Source organism: Cydia pomonella, chromosome 18 (genome assembly GCF_033807575.1).
Source record: "Cydia pomonella isolate Wapato2018A chromosome 18, ilCydPomo1, whole genome shotgun sequence".
Classification (NCBI taxonomy): domain Eukaryota; kingdom Metazoa; phylum Arthropoda; class Insecta; order Lepidoptera; family Tortricidae; genus Cydia; species Cydia pomonella.
This window is the reverse complement of record NC_084720.1, coordinates 17,282,201-17,303,773: the sequence shown is the minus strand read 5'-3', so window position 1 is coordinate 17,303,773 and position 21,573 is coordinate 17,282,201. Positions and strand designations below refer to the sequence as shown.

Here is a 21,573-nt window from a genome sequence, read left to right as displayed (position 1 = left end):
AACTACATGGATCCTTCCATTGTTTTCCTATTAGTGAAGAAGTCGGCGCGGCCGGCGAACGTTTTTTGAACAGTGTTATTGATAGTGAAAATACAAGATGAAGTCGCTGCTGTTGTTATTTCTGGTGCATCAGTCTTCGGCTGTCATCCATTACTTAAATTGTGAGTTTTTAGAAAATAATTTTATGTCAAAAATTTCATTTTTGGTACAAGCTTTTATCGCTGACTGTACTTTTCTTTCCACAGGCAACTAATACTCATCGAGACAATTCTAAAACCCAAACACATTTAGGTTGCATTGTTTTATCACAGAGTTCCTATGACCACCTCCTGTCTCCATCATCAGACCATCTCGATGGTACCATAACATTACATTGTCACCCGGCTTACATATATATGCAAATTTTTAGCTTCATTGGAAACCGTGAAGTGGATCAAACTTAACTTGCAAGATTTGACCCGTAACAAACATATAAGTACATAGCTGCATAGTTACATAGCTTGTAAATAAGTTTTTGGCAAAAAAAAAAAAACATTTTTGGTACAAGCTTTTATCGCTGACTGTACTTTCCTTTCCACAGGCAACTAATACTCATCGAGACAATTATAAAAAACCCAAACACAGTTAAGTTGCATAGGTATGCAAATTTTCAGCTTCATTGGAAGTCGGGAAGTGGGTCACATTTAACTTGCAAGATTTGATATATACCTATATATATATATATATATATATAAAGCCAAGTTTCACGGCTGTAACATCGTGATATTATTTGTTCCAACTCTACAAATTTACAATAACAATATAATGGATATATACAGATGATTACTATAACTATTAGCTTATATCTAAAGTAGGCCCTCGAGGCATTGTACCAAGGATGCTGGCGGCATTTCCTCGTTGTATCGCAATACTGATACGTTGTGCGAGGAAGCCGCCAGCCTCTGTACAAATAATATCACGATGAATAATATTACGTTACGACCCTAAGTTTTCATGCCAAGTGTTACGTAAACTTTGGAGCTTATAGGGATATATAAATATGTTATGGACCAAGTGACATATATGTACAGGATCGTAAAGTGCCATCTACATTAACCATTGATTTATACGTACTACATAGTACCTCAATGACATTAGCTGTAAAATTCTAAGCATGAATCACGAATTCTTGATTTCAGTGACCGAGTACAGCAAAATGCCAGAACTGTATCAGATGGACGACTACGATACCTGTGTGATGGAGCCGGGCGGGACCTACTGTCTCGTCGACGCTGATCTCTACTCCAAGGAACCCTCCGACCTCATGCTGATGATACAGGTAGCTACTTATTAGATTTCAGCATTATATCCGTCTTTTATCGTCCACTGCTGCATGAGTACCTATAGGCAAAGGCCTAAGCAGCTTCGAGCACGCAATTTTTCCCGGTCCAGAGAGCCTACCGTGAACCACATTGGATGTGTTGCCTATCTGTCGCACTTGTAGATTCGTTCGTAAGTGTTACAAGGAGGCAACACGTTGAACGTGGTTGGCGGCAGGCCCTCTGAGCTAGTCTTATCCAGATGTGACCCGCAATCTTTCGAATGTCGTCCACCCAACGAGCTAACGGATGCCATCAGGAGCTCCTGTCGTCTGAAAGCGGCTACCATTCCGAACATTTTGGTCCATCTGCCATCACTCTGCCTGGCCACATGTTCCCAACATCATTTAAGTTTAGTAATGAAGTGCCCCACGTCTTGAATATTGCTTAATTTTACTTCTTAATTGTAATGTATTCATATGAACTCCTTGACAGACTTTCAAAGGACAGAAAGTACAGTAATATTGCTAAATATTAAGGCCATTTATAATTCGGACCATAAGTAACTCTTTTTCTTTGTATCACATGTATAACAAAGAGTGCTTCGAGGAATTGTTCGGATTAATCCCTGCTGCTTCTTTTCGCCATCGCCCTACGAATGTTGTCGACATTCCATCCTCACCACTGAGATGGTTGGCAGTCCTCAACTGTACGTGAACGCGCGTACGCTGGAATTAACTGTCGTCTGCGGTGTTTCCGGACCGATACGACCTTCAAACCTTTAAGAAAAGGGCGTACTCCCATCTTAAAGGCTGGCAACGCACCTACAACCCCTCTGGATGTCCATGGGCGGCGGTATTCGCTTACCATCAAGTGATCCGTCTGCTTGTTTGCCTCCTATATCATAGAAAAAGTTGAAGGGCTCCAGTGCCCTGGGCCGGAAACGAACCAACGTCCTCTGCATTCGCGACAGATGCCTAGATCACTCGGCCACCCGGGCCACGGCGGCATGGTCGAATTTTCTCAATTATATGCAATCTATTAAACGCTTACGGCGCCCTCTGGCCTACTTTACGGAGCAATAAGTAACTTTAATAATAGTAGAAGTAAAAAAGTAACTTTGTTTAAAATTTAGATATATCATAGAGAAATATAAGTAAAAAAAGGGAAGAGTGGTAATTCCATACATATATACCTTACCAAAACGCGAGTTATTTCGTAGTCGACATCTAACGTCAAATAGTGGATTTATCAGTTCCGCTACTTGACACCAGATGTCACAAGTGTCGCGAATGACCAAAAATGTATTGCCAAAACAATTTACAGCTAATATTACAAACAGAAGGAATTAAATTAGAGTTCCGGTTAATCCGGTTAAAATATTCGCTGTAAATTGTTGAGCATTAGTTTTCGTTCGTCACGACATCTATTGTCAACTAGCAGTACTGATAAATCCCGCTACTGGAGGCTAGATGTCGACAACGAAATAACTCGCGGTTTTGTAAGAAAACTGATGTATGGATTTACCAACCACTTTTTTTTTACTTATATTTCTCTATGGCCATATTAAACCAGATAACTATGCTAACTTTTACGACCCTTACAGGAGTACTCAGAAAACACGAGAAAACATTACAATCACACGAAAGTGCACCGGGCTTTGTGCGTTCGCTTGCAAGGACTTTGTGAAGAACAGAAGTCTAGAGAACGAAGCGGACCTAAGATCAGTCCTTGAGGAATGTGTTGACAATTCCTTGTGGAAAGGATACAAGCTAAACGCCAGGTAACTTACTACATTCCAAATAGAATTAGGATTAGGATAGGGATTAGATACAGGGTGTTTATTTAGTCACCTGCAATAATTTACGGGGTGAATATATACCTATATAACAAAGCAACTGACAAGCAAGTATACTGAGCAACTTTTACTACGGGACCAACCTCGAAATCGCGAAAAAAATTGTCGGTTTCATACATTTTGGCTGTCTGACCTTGACATTTTCTATGGGAGAGTAAATTTTCTTCTCGTGATATCGGGGTTGGTCCCATAGTAAAATATACTTATTCATCCCGTAAATTATTGCAGGTGACGATAAACATCCTGTATATAGGATTGTCCTTGAGTGAAGTAAAAGCTCTGGTGGCGTAGCAGTAAGAGCGTGCGACTTGCAATCCGGAGGTCGCGGGTTCAAACTCCGGCTTGTACCAATAAGTTTTTGAAAACATCATTTAATATTTACCAGTCGCTTTTCGGTGAAGGAAAACATCGTGAGGAAACCGGACTAATCCCAATAAGGCCTAGTTTACTCTCTGGGTTGGAAGGTCAGATGGCAGGCGCTTTCGCCTACGCTAATTCTTGGGATTAGTTGCCAAGCGGACCCCCCATGAGCCGTGGCAATAAGCTAGGACAAACAAAAGATGATGATTTCCTTGAGTGCAGTCTCGGTAGATCGGTTAGCAGAGCGATGGTGACCCAGATTGACGAGATCAAGCCTCGCACGAGACAGTGAATTTTACTCTTTTAAATATTTTTCTGGAATTTGTTTTATAACATTCGTTTCTGCTACTTTAATTTAGTATATAGCAGGGACAGTAAATTTTTACTGTTTTAATTTATTTCTGGAATATTTTATATTTTATGCCATTCGTTTCTGCTACAAATTTAATTCAGATAGGATTAGACAAAATAAAAAATGGCTCTTTAACCTTTTGGCCGCCAGAGACGTCATATGACGCGCGCGGCTATAACCTATCAACCTTCATGCGTACCGACAAGGTTCACGATCACGATTACGCGCCGCGTACGATACGCGTGGCGTTCAAAGGGTTAAAGAACCTTCATTTCTCAATGACATCTTTGCTCCAAACCAAACCTAGTTCTAAATAGATATCGTAGAAGAAATAATTTTCAATCAATTAATGCAAAAATAATTTTATCGACATTCTCACCATAATTTGTACCTATTCCGCCGTGTGGTGCCGGCGTTTTAGAATAGCACTACCCCATCTCGTCCCGTGGGTGTCGTAAAAGGCGACTAAGGGAAAATCGACGTATGGGCAGCAGCGTCCGTCGAATATTGATATCAACATCCACTGCGGTCCCAACTCGCATATTCAACTAAAATATCTTCGCAACAACATAAATCTAATCACAACTAACATAACTCTACTCTAATCAAACTCCCATCTTAAAATAAAAATAACCCCCCATCTTAAATCAAAAACTCCCATCTTCATAAAATTCAACCAGGAACCATGGCCGCCCGTATTTAACGCGGGGACCATGGGTCCATCTAAACTCATAACAACAACGCCGGGTCTTCAATTCGAGCATCACCATTGCTTCTTGACTGATGGTGATGCCGGACCCGGCATCGCATAAATCAAACCAGCATTTCAAAAATGTCACCATGGACACAGGGTCGCCCGTATCATTGGCGAGGGCCCTGTGTCTTCAACCGACACTATAAAACCTTTAAAAAAAATTGTACCTATTATGGTATTATAACAAATAAATAAAGTTTTCATATAATACAAAAACGCTCGATGTCAGAGGACCTACCGCGAGAAACTAAATTCGCTATTTGTTTATCTGCATCTCTGTCGCTCCTGCATATGCCAGTGATATGAAGTTGTATCAAAGTCTAAGTTGTTTGCTGTGGTCTTCACAGAAAAGGTTTAGAATCTCTCATTCTGTAATCTTCTTGCTAGAGTCTAATAATATCAGTATTCAATGATAATAACACATGTTATTACAGATGTCAGGTCAGGGTCATGTAGACATTGTACAAATGTTTGTAGAATGTCTGTAATTATATGTAATTATAATATGTGGTTTCATCTTTGTTAATAATTATGAGTACCTACTGTATCACCTTTGTCGCCCGGCAAATTACAGCTAAAAATAACACAGAACATTTACACTCCAATATCCGATATGATAATCAACTCATCAACTGTAATTAAATAAGGTGGGGTAAGACGAACATAGTTTATTTTGGTTGGGACAAGACAAAACAGTATGAGGATGCCATACAAGTGTTTGTCTTGTCCGTGGGATGGTCTTACCTTACTTTATGGATTAAAAAAATGCTAAAAAATAAATGGCCCGGAGATATTGTTTGTTACACATGCTACTTATTAGGTAGCATGAAAGCATGCTACTATTAAGCAAATGCTACCTACTGGCAGTCTGGCATGTGTGTTTAGGGCGTACTAGTTTTAACATGCTTTTTAGCGCCGAATAGCGAAATGCTCAAACAACACTCTTATTAGTATGGTATTGCAGAGCATGTGTAACAGTCGTACCTTTACCTCATAATCTAAAATAACATTAGAAAGACAGCTACAAGCACTCAGCGGCTTATTTGAATTCACGTTTATTCCTTTTGGTCTGAGACTTTACTCTTTGGGTCTGAGCAACGCGTCGTTGATTTGACAGAGGTTGATATTTAAATTTCTGCTAGAGTCTGTTCGGAAAGAAAAGAGTCGTGGAATTTATTATCCATTCCACGACTCTTCTCTTTCCGTACAGACTCTATGGATTTTATCTTTTTGTCTCATTGGTCAGAGTTATGAACAAATCACCATTCCACGGTCATAATTTTCAGGTTAACCGAGGTGTTATATTGCAAGAGGCACGGTGACAAAAGGATTTTTAGCACCGGAGACTACATCATGTCAGGCGTATATTTGATTCTGATCATACTGAACGCAGTTGGGACTTCTTACGACATTATCAATGGGGATGCGGCAGGTATGTATAATTTTGCTACCGAGGTCAATGTGTAGAAGATCGGCATACTATATTTTTGGGTGGGAAGCCCGTCATAGGGCAAACTCTCTCGTATTTGAATATGTACGTCGCTGAGCTCAACACAGTCAGCAAGGAAGAGCTTCGCTCCTTCTGCTCTACTCTACCGTCCTTCTTTAAGTGGAGTATGTGTAGTTGTGTACCAACTTGTAGACGGTCTTACCTCCTCTAGACGGTCTTCTACACATAGACCTTAAACATTTTTTAAAACTTAACCAGAGCCGTCTGCGACTCGCAAGCCTGCGTTTGCTAGTTGTATTTAATACAAGTACCTGAAATAAGTAATAATAATAAATTACTCTTCGAAGGCCGCAAAAATATATAACACGCTCTTATGTCTCTACAAAAAGATCGTGTCAGATATTTTGCGGAACATATTATTTCAAGTGACTACCTAATTATTATTGTTGGTTTAAGGGAATCCGTATTTACTGGCTTTCTCTATGCGGCGTAACTGGCGTAAGCTGATAGCGCCCAGCGGCGTCGGGCCCGAGCCCAGGCTCAACCGGCTCAAAATCATCAACGGATTGAGGTATACATTTTTACAGTCCACATCATTCACAAAATATTCAGCTTCCCTTATTATTATTTATATACTTTTTATAGTTAATAGTTATTAGGAACTGCGGGTCAAAAAATATGTTTTGACCTCTAGTATGCGTGTGCCAAATGGCTAACTGTAGGTACATCGATTTGCGGTTTTTTTTATGTACACCTTACATTTAATTACCTACTCAAGGTACGATTAAAGTCCATCCACGGACTATCCCGCCAAATCCTAAATTAGTCTGATCATATCTATGGGAATTGGGAACTGATAGTTGTCTATGGCCTCTGAATTTTTTGGCGATTACAAGTAATGTCAATCAACTTTGTCAGTAGAAAAAGGCGCGAAATTAAAAATTTATATGGCTGGATACCCTTCGCTCCTACATTTTTTAAATTTGCCCATTTTTTCTGCTGACGGAAATAGCTTGACAGGCATAAAATGTAAACTTAACTAAACGTTTGTCAACAGATCTTTAACGATGGTTTGCGTCTTCTTTTCGCACGCCGTGTTAGTGCTTGTTGTTTTTTACCTCAAGAATCCATACTTCGTCGAAAACGTAAGTACCTAAGACTTATTCTACATTACGAGTGTATTCATTTATAAAAGTGACCACAACACGCAATTTTAGTATATGCTGAAATAAATAAATCCGCACACTTTGCCGGTATTTACGCGATGCGCCATGTGCAAGAACAAAGTACCTAAATACTCGTACTTTTGATGGATTTATTTAAAAATATCGTGTATACTTTGTGGATTCCAGATGTTCAACGACCCCACCAAGTACATCCTTCTCAACGGCACACTAGTGACGTACACGTTCTTCGTAATGTCGGGTTTCCTGCTGGCGTTCAACTTCGAGCTGCACGCGGAGAAACATCGTGTTAGCTTGTGGGAGTGGCCCAAGGGAATGATCTTACGGTGGCTGAGGTAGGTTTAGGCAGTGGCGGGGCAAGACCAAAATTTGGTGTGGACAAGGTACACATAGCGAGGCCCTCTGGTGGCGCAAGAAATAACTAATATTTTTTTACGTTGCTACCCAGTTATATGTATTTGAGGCGCGAGGCCCCTCTGACCGCGAGGCCGTAGGAGGCGGCTCACGTCGCCCACGCCTAGCGCCGCCTCTGGGTTTAGAAGGTCACTTGTGAGATGACTGACAGACATGTTGACAAACTCATAGTAAAGCATAATGTTAATAGTGTATCAAGCAAGACTACTCTTTGAGCGGTATAGATAGATAATCCATTTATTAGCTTGCCACAATACACACATATAAACAAAAAATAATAGAAACAATTAGCAATACTTGGACCCGGGTATGTCCTTAAACTGCGTCCAAAAGAGAGGTATGGGCACTGTGAATGTCATCTCGCTTTGTGTGGTAGGGCACAGCACAGTAAATGTCATTCCAGATCTAGAGCAGAGCCCAACTGGGGAAGTTCCTCCACCTAACAGAAAACCGCAGCCAAATAACACTAGACCCTAGTGTTGTGTTCCTGCCGGTGATTAAGGTTGCCCGAGCTCAACGAGGGTGCGGAGTGTTAGGATCGGCAACGCGCGTGTAACTCCTCTAGAGGCTACGGAGACTGCTTACCATCAGGCGGGCCGTATGCTTGTTTGCCACCGACGTAGTATATAAAAAAACCCACAACGATAGATAGCATTTATTAGTAAAAAATAATATTTTACATGTCAGGTAAATTTCAAGTAGCATAAAAATACATTCATTTTATTTAAAAGTACAATAATTACATTACTAAAAATTACAATTTATAAGTACTTACGTTTTGAGGTAAACCCATTTCACATATATTATTTAAGTAAGTATCTACTTTAATCAAAGTCATGTAGTAATAAAAATAAGATAAAGACTAAAAAGCATCAATAAAAGGCAGATGTTGAATGTTGATGTATGCGTTGCATGCAGCAAAACAAAAGGGATCTGATACGCTACACTCTTTCGGGTGAAGCACTGATAATTCTGCTAGAACCTAGAACCCACTGAACTCAGATCACGAACAGATTATCGATGGACCACAAAATATAAATTTAAAAAATAATTAGAAGCTTGCCTATTCAATAATAATAAGTGTCGTAGTATGGATTATGTAAAAGTGTGGTGATGCGTGTTGGTGTATAGTATTATATCAGAACCCCTAGTGTAAATTTATTTGACAGCGTGACGTGACGTATGTACGTCCGTACGTGCCGTTACGCTAAAAAATAAATTTATACTAGGGGTACAGATATGAAGTAGAAAACGACCTACAATAAGTTCAAATGTTTGTACACATACATTTGGTAATCTGCAACCAAATACCCGTGCGGAATTCCTGCAATTTGTTTATTTAAAAGGTATATTTTAAAATGAGTCTTAAACGATTGCTTTGTTTTAAGGCTTCTTAATGGGGGAGGGATATTATTCCAGCACTTGGTTGCGAGATACCGGAAGCAGCGCGTAAATGCGACGGTTTTGTGTGGGTGTGTTTCTCAAGGACACCGCCTGGTGGATTTAGTACCATGTCATCTGTGGAATGAGGAAATATGTATGTTTTCGGTATGATGTGAGTAGATAGTATTCCCTGATTCTGCCCTACTCCCCGGCCTATGACACGCCAACAATAGGGAATGCAAAATGGTTATAACCGAAAACGAAATAACCAGTTATAAATATTTTCAGTCAAACACTATTATGAAATTTTACCAGTTACCTATTGCATTTCCTAGCAAATAAACTCACCCTGCCTCTCAGCAAAGCCAGAGTAAGTTTACATTGTTGCATTAAAAAAAAATTAAAATTAAAATTAAAATTTAGCCTTTTTAGCGTATTACTTTAAACCAGCTTCCTTTCAGATTGACCCCGACCTACGCGCTGATTATGTTCACCGTGATGACGTTGATGCGTCACCTGGGCGACGGGCCGCAGTGGGAGCTGGTGGTGACCAGCGAGTCAGACGCCTGCCGCAAACATTGGTGGGCGCATCTGCTCTACATCCATAATTATATGTGGGAGGAGATGCCTTGCTTTCCTCAGTCTTGGTAAGTTTTTACAGGATCATTTCGTAAATTGCTCGTTGCCGTAAACTACCTTATGCGGTTATGACTCTCAGTCATGTGGAAGCTATGCAGTTGAAAAATTCACCTAGTCTTGGGTGAATTAATGAACTTCAAGAAGTTTACCCATTACAGTATAACCTTAGGGGTTATAATGCCCATAGCAACGGCAAGGGTATTAATGTCTCCTCTTCCCAGTATTAGGTACTAGGAAGAGAAGAAATTACAATTATACAATTGGCGTTACAGGTGTACTCAAGCTTGTAGTATAGTTTCTATTTTTCTCCGTGAGCTTCTACGGATTATCGTCTTATCTATTGTTTAAAAACCGCAAAGGCGCGTGCCACTATGAAAAAATGGTGAGGCCGCATAGGTAGCGTTTATTGAATTACTACTCTACTGAGCACGGAATAAGATTCATTATGAATTAATACAGAATTCTAACAGAATAGCTGTCTGATCTCTATTGGTGCGTCTAAGGTAGGCGACTAAATGCTCTCAAACCAGCTTAACTTGTGACACTGCGATCCGAAACAAAGATACGTATTCGAAGACCTCGCTTGCACTGGTAATGCGAGCGCACGGCTAGCTAGCGCCAAGGAAGCAATGTTATGTTTCTCGAAGAGCAGGTAAAAAACAGGGCCGGATTTTCACACAAATATATTTGGGTGGTTTTACGTTCTTTAATTTAAAGAGATAAAACATAACACTATTTAAATAGTAGGTACACAAAATCAAATCCAAATAAATATTATGGGATATTTTTATACAAATCGACCTAGCCCCACGGTAAGCTCAGTAAGGCTTGTGCTGTGGGTACTAGGCGACGATATATATAATATATAAATACTTATATACATACATGGAAAACACCATAACTCAGGAACAAATATCGGTGATGAACACACACATAAATGCCCTTACTAGGATTACTAAATGAACGTAATAAAGAAATATCATTCATAATCATAATTTAAAAGTCAATTCTACTAGCTAATATAAGGAAACAGTTTAAAATTCGCATCTGATTACTTTGCCCCACATGTGGACAAAATGTAAACTTTCTCATTCGTTTTTGAATAATCAAGAGGACCTTTACCAGTTGGTGTGGTCATGTGGTGAAAAACTATTTACCTAGACTTTATTAGCCAAAATTAAGAGTAAAGATACCACGAATGAAACAGGTACCTTTCAGCGGACACGCAGCTGTTCGGGTTAGGTCTACTAGTCTGCATCGTGTGCCGGAAGCAGCGGACACAGCTGCTGGCGCTGGGTGTTCTGATGGCCGTCTCGCTGGCCATCCCCGCCGCGCACACCTACTTCCAGAACCTGGGCGCTGTTGTACACAACTCTCCTGAGTGAGTCATACGCGTGTCTCAGCCGTCCACTGTAGTGGCGCACGCAGCTGCTGGCACTGGGCGTTGAGTCATCTAGCTGGCCATCCCCGCCCCGTACACCTACTTCTAGGATCTGGTCGCTGTTCAACACAACTCTCCTGAGTAGGTTCATCATACCCGAAGGACAAAGGTATTCCATGGATATGGCACGTTATGATTCATTCTTGTTGTTATTTTTTTACCGTCAACCAGAGTACAATATTGACAAAGTTTATTGGTTAGGATGGAGGATCTGATCGGATGGTACTCTTTAATAAAAGTGCCTGACCTGTTCCAAATTTTTGACAGGATCCCAGGTTCTCTTCGTGAGCAGTGGGAAAAAAGTAAGCAGAACACTAAGAAGATAATGATGACACTCTACTTATATTAATAACATTTTCAGATCACTCCGCACCTATTTCCGGTACAACAGGGAGTTCCAGATAATCTTCGTGCGTGGCCACACGAACATGTCGACGTATGTGCTGGGCATCGCCGGCGGGCTTCTCGCCTACCACTGGCTCAACAACGAGAAGGCCGTCTCTGAGCGACTACAGGTTACTCGACTTGGCACTAACATATTTCCTTACTTACTACAGCCATCCCAACTACCATCACTAAATGTTTAGTTATGTAAACTACTTACACCTAGTGTTGGTCGAACGTTAATTGCAACTGACCATTAACTATTACAAATTGAGCCGTAAACCGTAAGGGACGGTTACAGTTTACGGTTCAATTTTTTAATGGTGGTCACTTGCACTAACGTTTCGGCCAACACTGCTTACATCGTTGGCACTTGGCCCAGGGAGCCAAATTGATGCTTGAACACAAAACAACGCTAATTTTCTCGGTCCTTTCTTACTTCTTGTCAATAGTTGATTCGGAGTTCACGCAGATCCGCCTCCATCATATTGTTCCAGCGATACCTGGGGCGTCAGACAGGAAAATCTGCCGAAAGCCTGCTAGGCGGCCGAAGTGCGCTTTTTTCACATTCCGGTCTTCACCCTTCAATTACTTTGTCGTGGTTGTCGACAACCACGAATATTCCCACACGAATGGATTTATAATCATTCGTACCGTTTTAGTTTAATGGTTCTAGCAATGCCATCGCCGCAACTTTACTTCACGTAGGTAAACAGGCATTAATCTCCTTTCCTTAACACTTTTTTTAACTCGAGAATAGATGAAGCATGGTAAAAGTACTTAGGTATGTACTGTTGCGTTAGGAAATTTCTAATGTGACAGTATAGGAGTATGGCAGCGTTCCCACGTAACGACAGATAGTAGTTGTCAGTAAATGTACAAGCCATAATAAGACGATTACCGTTCTATATGTGAACACCTCCATTTAAATGTATACAGGCCACGACGCACGAGCAAGTTCATTGACCGGATACTTGAAATCTTCCAGAAATACGCATGGCTAACATGGCTGGCGCCGCCTGTCGGTGTGAGCATAATCCTTTCCGGTGGCCTATTCTACATGGACGACTTCGAGCCCTCCACCATTGCGCGAGTACTGTACGCCTCGGTCCACAAGCCCATCTTCCAGCTATGCATCGTTGTGCTGATCATCAGCGCCATCTTTAAGGTTAAAAGTAAGTCAGTGTGAGCGTCACCCTATCCGATGGCTTTGTTCTATATGGGCGACTTCCAGCCGAAATATTGCTTTTTATCTTAGCAGGGCAGCTTAGCCCTTGGTTTTCTGTCAACATACTCTGAGATCATCGTGACTAAAGGAGTGACTTAATTATCTGGTTTGCAGGCGTAGTTCGCTACCTCCTCGAATGGCGAGGCTTCACGTGGACGGGTCGTGTGGCGTACGCCGGCTTCCTCGTGCACTCCATGTTTCAACGCGGGCTCGTGGGCACAGCTCGTCTGCCCGCCTACATAACCGACTACAATGTGGTGCTTATTTTTTACCAATCACTCAGTCATATAGGTTGTTTACACACTGGGCATTGAGGGCCTACCACGATCACCGGAGTTCCTAAATAGCAGGCATCTTCAGAATCCTACATCCCAATTATCCCAAATCGTAAACTTGTAACTGCGTTTAGTAAGAGTCTGACTGATTGCATTAATTAGGTTTTTTATAGGATCCTAGTTCCGATGCCAGTTAGGACGACTGAATTAAACAAAGTTGAAACTAAGGCGTGTGTAGCGTTCAATATCCTCTATATTTTAGTGAGTGCATTACAGCTGCCTTCGAGTCCCAGGAGTCAACAATTTTCAGCCAAAAAAGGACCTCGAAGTTTAAAATTTAGAATCAACTTTGATACCGCCTCCTCAATGGCAATTTTTGATTTTCCACAGATAACAATCCTGGCAGCGACAGTGTTGCTGTCCTTCGGCTCAGGCGCGCTGCTGTTCGTGGCGGTGGAGGCGCCGGTGGCCGCGCTGCTCAAGGCGGCGCTCGCGCCCCGGAGGGCCGGGGCTAAGGAGCAAGCCGCTGAAGACGCCCCTACTGATGTTACTACTAAATTCTAGTATTAACGCAGGGGTCGAGAAACGTTTCAAAAGAAGAGTCAACTGGAATAGAAATCACGAGTTTTATGAATCTCAAAACAGAACATTCCTGAGTTCTGAATGTTTTGATATGTTTTTAGTTATTATGAATGCGTTAAAGAAAATAATGTAATGTATGTACTTACGTGAAAGAAGAGAATGGAAAACGTATAACGAGACGAGCGGGTAACCTGTGATGTGTTGTACTACGATGGTTTTTGAGAATGAAACAAAAATAAAAGAAAGTTGGTTTTTTCTTCGAAAGACTAATATGTCAGAGTACTGTAGCTAATATAGTACATTGGTTTCCCCCCCCCCCCCCTCCCCCCACGCAGTAAACGGCATATCTACAGACATACAAAGTAGCGCCGTAGCGGGCCTCCCCTCCAGTCGGGGGATGCATTTTCTTTCTTCTTTCCTCGAAGCCGAGTTGGACCAAGCTAGCTCTGCATGGCATTTAGAGTAACAAAATGTGGCAATGTTATCATTAATACCAAATCTCAATGAAATATGACGTTTATAATGACACTGCCTCAATTTGATGTATTCAAATTGGTCCAAAGTTTGATTAGATGGACTCTAGACGGTTAACATACTGCACAAGCACCGTAACCTGTACAAAGCTCTGGTGTTTCATTGGCGTGATACCACCCTAGTGTTATTTCGCCGGCGTAAGGTCGTTCCATTGTACATACTATATATTGTCACAAAAAAAGAAAACTACTTTTCTGTTACCTATGTGACCAGGTATGTGAGGATAACGTATTCGCTTTTTCTATGATCAATCTAAACGGCAAAAACTACTAAATATAACCTGTGTTACATTACAAATGATTAGGATGACACAGAAGCCAGGTCCGTAGCCCCCTACGGCTGCGCCGATGTCGAGCCGAATCATACAACAAGTGCGTTCTTCCAGACGGTTTGTGTTCACGCTGTTGTGTACACTGGGACGTCGAATAGCGGGGAGCTCCAGAGTACTTCGGATAATTACATATACTAATGTATGCTTCGGATGCCGGCGCTGCCACGCTAGCCTGAGGCCATGCTGGACGATTATAATCAGTGATCGGAATTGGGTGAGCTAAAATACCTATTCTTTGCAAAAAGTAGTATATTATTGCTGGTTCTGGCGCACGTTTTTTTTTTTGCGGCTGGTGATGTAGCTTATGCTTAACACTAGTGATGGGTAGGACATCAATTTAAAATGAGTTTGTATGAGTACCTCATTCTCTAAAATGAGGTGTTACAATGTCTTACTTCAAATGAGGAGAGGTACTAGCACTTTTGCAGCATCGACTATTCCATCAACTCCAACGGCAGCAAACCATATTTAATGTAAATACATATTTAGGCATTGCTAAACTTCCTTTTAATTATTTAATTGGAGTGCAATTCTGGAGGTTTAAAACAGAACTTTAACAACAGAAGACATAAATTTAAGAATCAAACTAAGGAGTTAAAATACATACATCCTATTGCAACTTAATTTGATGCTTTTATGAAACTTGTTCTAATTTAGCAGTTTATTATTTTTATTGTTAGATTGTTCAGTATCAATTTTTGCTACTTGATATCATTTTAAGTTTAACATTCATATATTGAAATAAATACTAACCATAAACTACCAAACAAACAATTAACAAACTAAGGAGAATAAATCCAATATTTGTTGTACCATTATTATATAGAAATTACTAACTTACCACCTCATAATTTATCAGTAATATCATTGTAATATGATAACAAACGAAAGCCTCAATAACGTTCGAGCGGTAATGCCACCGGCGTGTAACATACACTTGATTTTTGTATGCAAAAGACACAACGAAAGACCCACAGGTATATTTTATCGCGAAAACAATGTTAATATATTGTTATTTTGGCATAATTATAAGAATGGTCACTGATCACTATTTATAAAACACAACTAAAGATTACGAACAACTTTTTCGAGTTTCTCGTACTATAAATATGTCAAAATCATAAATGATCGAAATACTATACGAAGCACGTTAACAAAAAGTATTACAAATTCAAATCGTTAAAATGTACATGTTTATTTCACCTATACAAATTATATTTACTTTTTTTATTAATAAACTAATGTAAATTATCAAATTTTGTGTACGCCACTATATTATATTTCAATAATTTAAATAATATTTTGGTTCTTAAACGATAACTGTTTTTAAGCAAGCTTCGTAAATGCCCAGTGAGACTTGGTAGGCATTTCAATCGCTTATCAAGTAACCATTTCACTGTCCAGTCTAATTGATTCAGATTATACATGACACCAGCAATATGAGTCTTGAGGTCAGGTTATACTGGTAAGCGCGTTAGTACAATAATAGCTAACAAATATGGAGGCCTACCGCGAACCACGAAGTTTTGCTTTGCTGTCGCACTTACGTATGAAATTACAAGTGCGACAGAGAGAAAAAACTTTCTTCGGTAGGTTCTTTGATGACTTAGATTTTTCGCTTTTGACAAGTAACTTAGCAATGCTAGGATCAAAATGGCGTAATATGTATGCAAGCTTGCGGACGCTTACGCTTGTTTTCTTTCGTGTTTCATTTTTAACGTATTTTCGATGAGGTGTTATTGAAGCACGGCGCGTGTCTGTCTCACTCCCTCTTTCGGTAAATCTAATTCATTGTTTCATTTTGAAAGGATTTTTGAGGAGATGTCACAGTGAGGCGAGTGACTGGTACAAACACAACGCATTTCTCGGTGGACCTTTTGTCCTTGCAATAAGGTTTGTAGTTGGGCAGTTGTTAGTGTGAGCGATGAATACGATGACGTCAATGACTCATTTCTTCATTTGAATGTCGGCGAGCACCGAGCGCCTCGCGACTCTCTTGCGAGTTGTGAGGAACGCGAGTGAGTTTGAAAGGCTGAGAGTTTTTTTTTAAATTTGAAGTGTTTGAGTGGTAAGAGCTGTGTGTGATGCGCGCGAGTAAATGAGTAAAATTAATTGAGGAGTGATGTATGACATTTATGCGGTGTGAAGTTCTGCGACAATTTAACAAAGTGAGTGGTACAAATGAGGTGCCTCACGAGTGAGCAACTCAACACTACTTAACACATGGAGTTTGTATGGGAGAGTGTTTGAATGATAATTGATAACAGTTTACCGCACTTTAAAATCTCATTTTTAACCGATTTCTCATTGTGGAACTATGATTCAAAATGTATTGTAAGTGTTGTGCACCTACTCTACCAATAAAAAAAAAAAAAACAAAGTTATTATTGTAATTTTTTTATGTTATTGTCACTGACCTATCACACATAGACAGTTAGTCCTCATAAGGCTAATCTGCCAAAAGTGAAGCCGAAACTCGATCGATGTGTGCGTGCGACGCTCGTGTCTTACGCTCAGCGACACACACATATATACAAACATGGGTTGCCAGAGTTCATTTATTCCCCTTAAAGTAGATGGATTTTAACCACATCCTTATACTTGGCTATCAATCATTTGGGAGTGTGTATGTAGATATTAAATTTGTAGCAAAAGCTTTCAAGGTTTCTTTTAAGGACTTTGCATTTCTGTACTTTGTGAAATAATGTTTAAATAAAAAAACGTTTATTTTTTTATTTTACAAATGTTCACAGATAATAGCTGGTAGAATTGACTTTGGAATAATGATTTTAAATGATAAATATTTAATGACGATCATTTGGATTTGATTTGGTTTGATTTTATTTGACTAATATTTTCTTCGGGTTAGTGTGGTGAAAAATTTTGTGTTTCACTTGGGGCAAAATTTGTTTAACTCTCGTAACTTGAAACCCTCGCAACGCTCAAGATTCCATTTTTCGACATTTTGGATCTTTATTTAGCTCGAGTAGCAATATTAGCACGAGCGGTTAAACAACAACTTTTCCACTTGTAAAACAAATAACTATTTATCGTCAGTACTCGTAATTGTACCTGCAGGCCTAGCCAAGGTGACAATCGCTATTGCTTCGAACAACGAAACGCTTTGTGTCTCTCTATCAGTCTTCCATATAAGTGCGACAGTGACAGTTGCGTTTCGTTTTTACAGACCTTAACTGTAACACCTGTGTTCCACAAATAAAATTTACTTTAGGTACTTGCTCATCAAAATGGCGAGAGCATATTCGACTATGTTTAGTCGGTTTCCATATTGCATCGTTCCTATTTAATCTAATTTTTTCCGTCCATCTCGCAGACAGAAGCGGATCAGTCGGAAATCTAAAACGAATATCACACAAAATAAAAATATGAATTTAAACTGTAATTTTATAAAAGACAAAACATAATTTGAAATAAAAGAATGAAAAACTAAAAAAGAATATTTTCTATAGTCATACAAGGAACTTAAAGTAAGCATATTAATTTTATTAATGTAATCGTCATGCCTCATTTGGAGGAAAAAAGATTCATATCACCTGGCAACATTTATTAGTAATGGCGGCTGACGAAAATTTGGATTTTTGTATTTACAATTACGTAAAAATATCACATTAAACTGGATACTTACGCGTGAAATGTTATATCAGGCGGTTTGTTTTTATTCACTGATGTGTTGTGACACCAATTCACCGCACAAACAACCATCTTTCTTATATTTTTTAATTTATAACCGGGAGGTGTACACAAACCAACTCGACCTTGAGTACTGCGAGGGCCGTTCGGATACGATGACACGAGGGCGACATAATGTCGTACTCGAAATGGCTTCACTAGGGATGTACAGACTAGGCATCTAGGCTAGTTATAAATCTATGGTTATTGTGTTATTTTATCCTGTTAGATTGGACATTAACACACTTTGAATCGCCAGAACCAGCAATAATACACTACTTCTTGCGAAGAATAGGTATTTTAGCTCACCCAATTCCGATCACTGATTATAATAGACCGCGGGCCAGGAGCATATTTCGTCAGTCATCGCCTCCCGGCTGATACTTTGTCAGATGATAGTTTAGATGCTGTTTTAAAGCTGCCGTCAGCGGGTTCTATCACGGTGGAATGACCGTCAGCTGTAAAATGAACATGTAAAAAATATGCGCCTTACCGCTTTATGTGCGGCAAAGCAAAGTATGCGTAATGTGTAAATTGCGTAATCCGTTGATGGCTTTTCAGGCGTTTACGCCTGATGAAATGCTACATGCAAAGTTTCATGATTTGTTATTTATTTATTTATTAAACTTACCGCCGCGATATAACCGGCTGACGATTATTTAAATTAACAACAGCATATGAACTATCATTTGACAAAGTATCAACCGGGAGGCGGTGACAATTTTTTTTGTTTGTTTTACGTGTTTCGGTGGCAGCCATTCATCAACTCGCAGCTGACGTCCACGAGGGTTCATCATACCTAGCCGTTTACCACAACACGAGTTTTCAGCCAGGAGGTGGTCATGGAAATTGTTCCTGGCTCGCGGTCTATAATAAAATAATAAATTATAACGAAATGTTTTTTTATTGAAATTATTACCATGTCGAAGTTATAATAATAATAGTAAGTACATCATTATTTTCCATCGTATTTTCACGGAAACGTACGAACGTGAATTGCTATCTCAGTCAGTCTCGGTACAAAAAGTACTGACGCTGACTGAACTAACATGACAAATACGAACGTTTCCGAGAAAATACGATGAAAAACAATTATTCACAACATCTGTATAGTAATACCACTGATAGACAGTCATCAGGTCATCACACCGTCGCCGTCACCGCATCCGGAAACTGAATTAATGTGATAACGATAACTATGGATCCCTGTGTAAATTATAGACGACGTGGGTTAACTACACAAAAGCCAGGTCCATTGGGGGGCTGCGCGCCGATATCGTGTCGAATCATCCGACACGTATGTTCTTCTATACGGTTACTATTCACATTCTTGTGATGTGTAGTTGGCACGACGAATGGCGGGGAGCTCCAGAGAATTTCAGCTGCCGCACTAGCCCGAGGCCATACTCTGGAAAATTAAGATGAATGAAGATAGAAAATACAAGTCTTTAAGTGTTATTGCAGACCTCAAAGTAACAGTGGAAAAAATGTTTATGCCAAGTACAGTACATGTAATTTAAGCATGCCGTTTTAAAATGAGTGCGTTAACTGTGTGGACTTCACGTGACACTTAGAGATTTCTGTGGAATGAGCTCCCTGATGAGGTTTTCCCCGGGGACTATACAAACAGAGTACGGGATTCTTCGGGAAGGGTCGATAACGTATATACGATACCCCCGGAGTTACTGGCCTCCATATGCTACGATGCTATTGCCAGCGACTCGATATAAAAAACCGGACAAGTGCGAGTTGGACTCGCCCACCGAGGGTTCCGTACTTTTTAGTATTTGGTTTTTTTTTTGAAAATTTTTAACTGTCTAGCTATCACGGTTCATGAGATACAGCCTAGTGAGAGACGGACGGACGGATAGACGCGCAGACGGACGGACAGACGAACGGACGGACGGACAGCGGAGTCTTAGTAATAGGGTCCCGTTTTACCCTTTGGGTACGGAACCCTAAAAATACATGGGAACACATTATTTTGCTTTTAAACCTGCTAATTATGTTCCTGTCGTCGACTTTCTCGCCCCACATGCAGACGTCGCCGCCGAGGATGTTCTCGGCCAAAGATTTGTCATTCACCATGGCATGCGGGTCCGTGCCGTTGTAGTAATCCTTCCAAGACTTCTTCGCGCTGTCCAGGTACCACGGCGCGGATAATATTACCTTTTTGCCGGCTTCTAAGACCTTTAAATTTAAGTATTGGGTCATTACCTATGAAATGGCGTTTTTGTTCATAAGTATTAGTCATGTCATAGTTTATTTATTTTAATAGTAAACTTCGAAGTATTTTTTAATATCATTAGTGCGCTACCTGGCAACGATTTTACATACAATAATTTGCTACTTTTATTGTTTTACGTTCACTAACTTACCAACATACTAAGAGGGCAAGTTAAATAAAAGCTTGTAAAATAATATAAGTTTATAAACATACCTTGTTTACAGTGTGCTTGCCGTGATCATCATATTGTTCATTGCCTTTAATGGGTTCTGTTTTCCAGACTTGCACGGGCGTACTCGCTGGTAAGGATGTCACGTTCACGAATACTTCCTGAAAGCATATGATACACTCTGTCATTGGTGGGATTATGTTTAAAAGATCTACTCTCATTTTTTGAGCCTCTGATGTAAGTTTTCATTACACAAGCACACAGCAATTGCTTTGTATTAGGAGAGCCGTGTTTGTCATCGTCGTGGTATTAAAAAAGTTAAAAAACCTACAGTTACTCAATCATAGTAGTTAGGTTTCTTAATCTCACCCCCCTATCCTCGGTCCATATAGTGAGAAATTATCTACAAATAACGTTCGCGTTCAACCCAACCCAAGGGCCTCCCGCAAAAATCTAAAATCCAAAATTCGTAATCTGCTTCTTTATCTCTCGAATCCGCAAGAGGGATAGAGAGGTAGTAAAAGCGCGAAAAGTACCCAAGTGGCGCCGTGAATTTGAACAAAAACAGTAAATTAACGATTGAAGCTTATATTTCAGAAGTATTAGAACAAATTAAATTATTTTCAGAAAATATTTTAATTTGATGTTATTTCAAGTATATATAAATTATAAACTGAAATAAATGTCATATACTAAGAAAAAATTACCAAGAGCTCCGGTGCCTGAGCCATTCGGCCGCAGGGGTCACGGCGGCATAGGTCGAATTTTTCCAAGTGTATGCACTTCTAACTGAAGGCTTACGGCGCCCCCTGGATCTCGTCCCAAACCCCACGGTATCAGTGACATTCCGTCGGGTTGCTTACCATCGTCCCGGGCCATACCAGCCGGCTCGACTCGAGTACCGCAGGCACGTGGGAAAGAGACCGAGGGATAATGTCTTTGAGCGGAACGTACAACCGCCGCGCGCTTCGCTGGCAAGACGGACGTGACGCTGCAGCCGGTCTACATCAGCACTCCCAC

At 40.2% G+C, this 21,573-nt stretch overlaps 1 protein-coding gene across 1 annotated transcript; it reads left to right on the top strand.

The window, feature by feature from the left end:
- Positions 1 to 13,866, top strand: LOC133527776 (nose resistant to fluoxetine protein 6-like). Its single transcript, XM_061864941.1, has 13 exons — positions 1 to 161; positions 1,179 to 1,318; positions 2,905 to 3,081; positions 5,909 to 6,054; positions 6,529 to 6,643; positions 7,130 to 7,217; positions 7,425 to 7,591; positions 9,515 to 9,700; positions 10,900 to 11,073; positions 11,495 to 11,648; positions 12,506 to 12,692; positions 12,860 to 13,002; positions 13,411 to 13,866. The coding sequence occupies exons 4-13, from the start codon at positions 5,976 to 5,978 to the stop codon at positions 13,582 to 13,584; spliced, it is 1,467 nt and encodes a 488-aa protein (XP_061720925.1). The 5' UTR covers positions 1 to 161; positions 1,179 to 1,318; positions 2,905 to 3,081; positions 5,909 to 5,975; the 3' UTR covers positions 13,585 to 13,866.
- Positions 13,867 to 21,573: the final 7,707 nt, after the last annotated feature.

Excerpts from the sequence above, each read along its gene's own strand:
- LOC133527776 (XM_061864941.1), top strand. The coding sequence starts at position 5,976 with ATGTCAGGCGTATATTTGATTCTGATCATACTGAACGCAGTTGGGACT. Across the intron at positions 12,693-12,859 it reads CGCCATCTTTAAGGTTAAAA|GCGTAGTTCGCTACCTCCTC; the intron begins GTAAGTCAGTGT and ends TCTGGTTTGCAG. Across the intron at positions 13,003-13,410 it reads ACATAACCGACTACAATGTG|ATAACAATCCTGGCAGCGAC; the intron begins GTGCTTATTTTT and ends GATTTTCCACAG.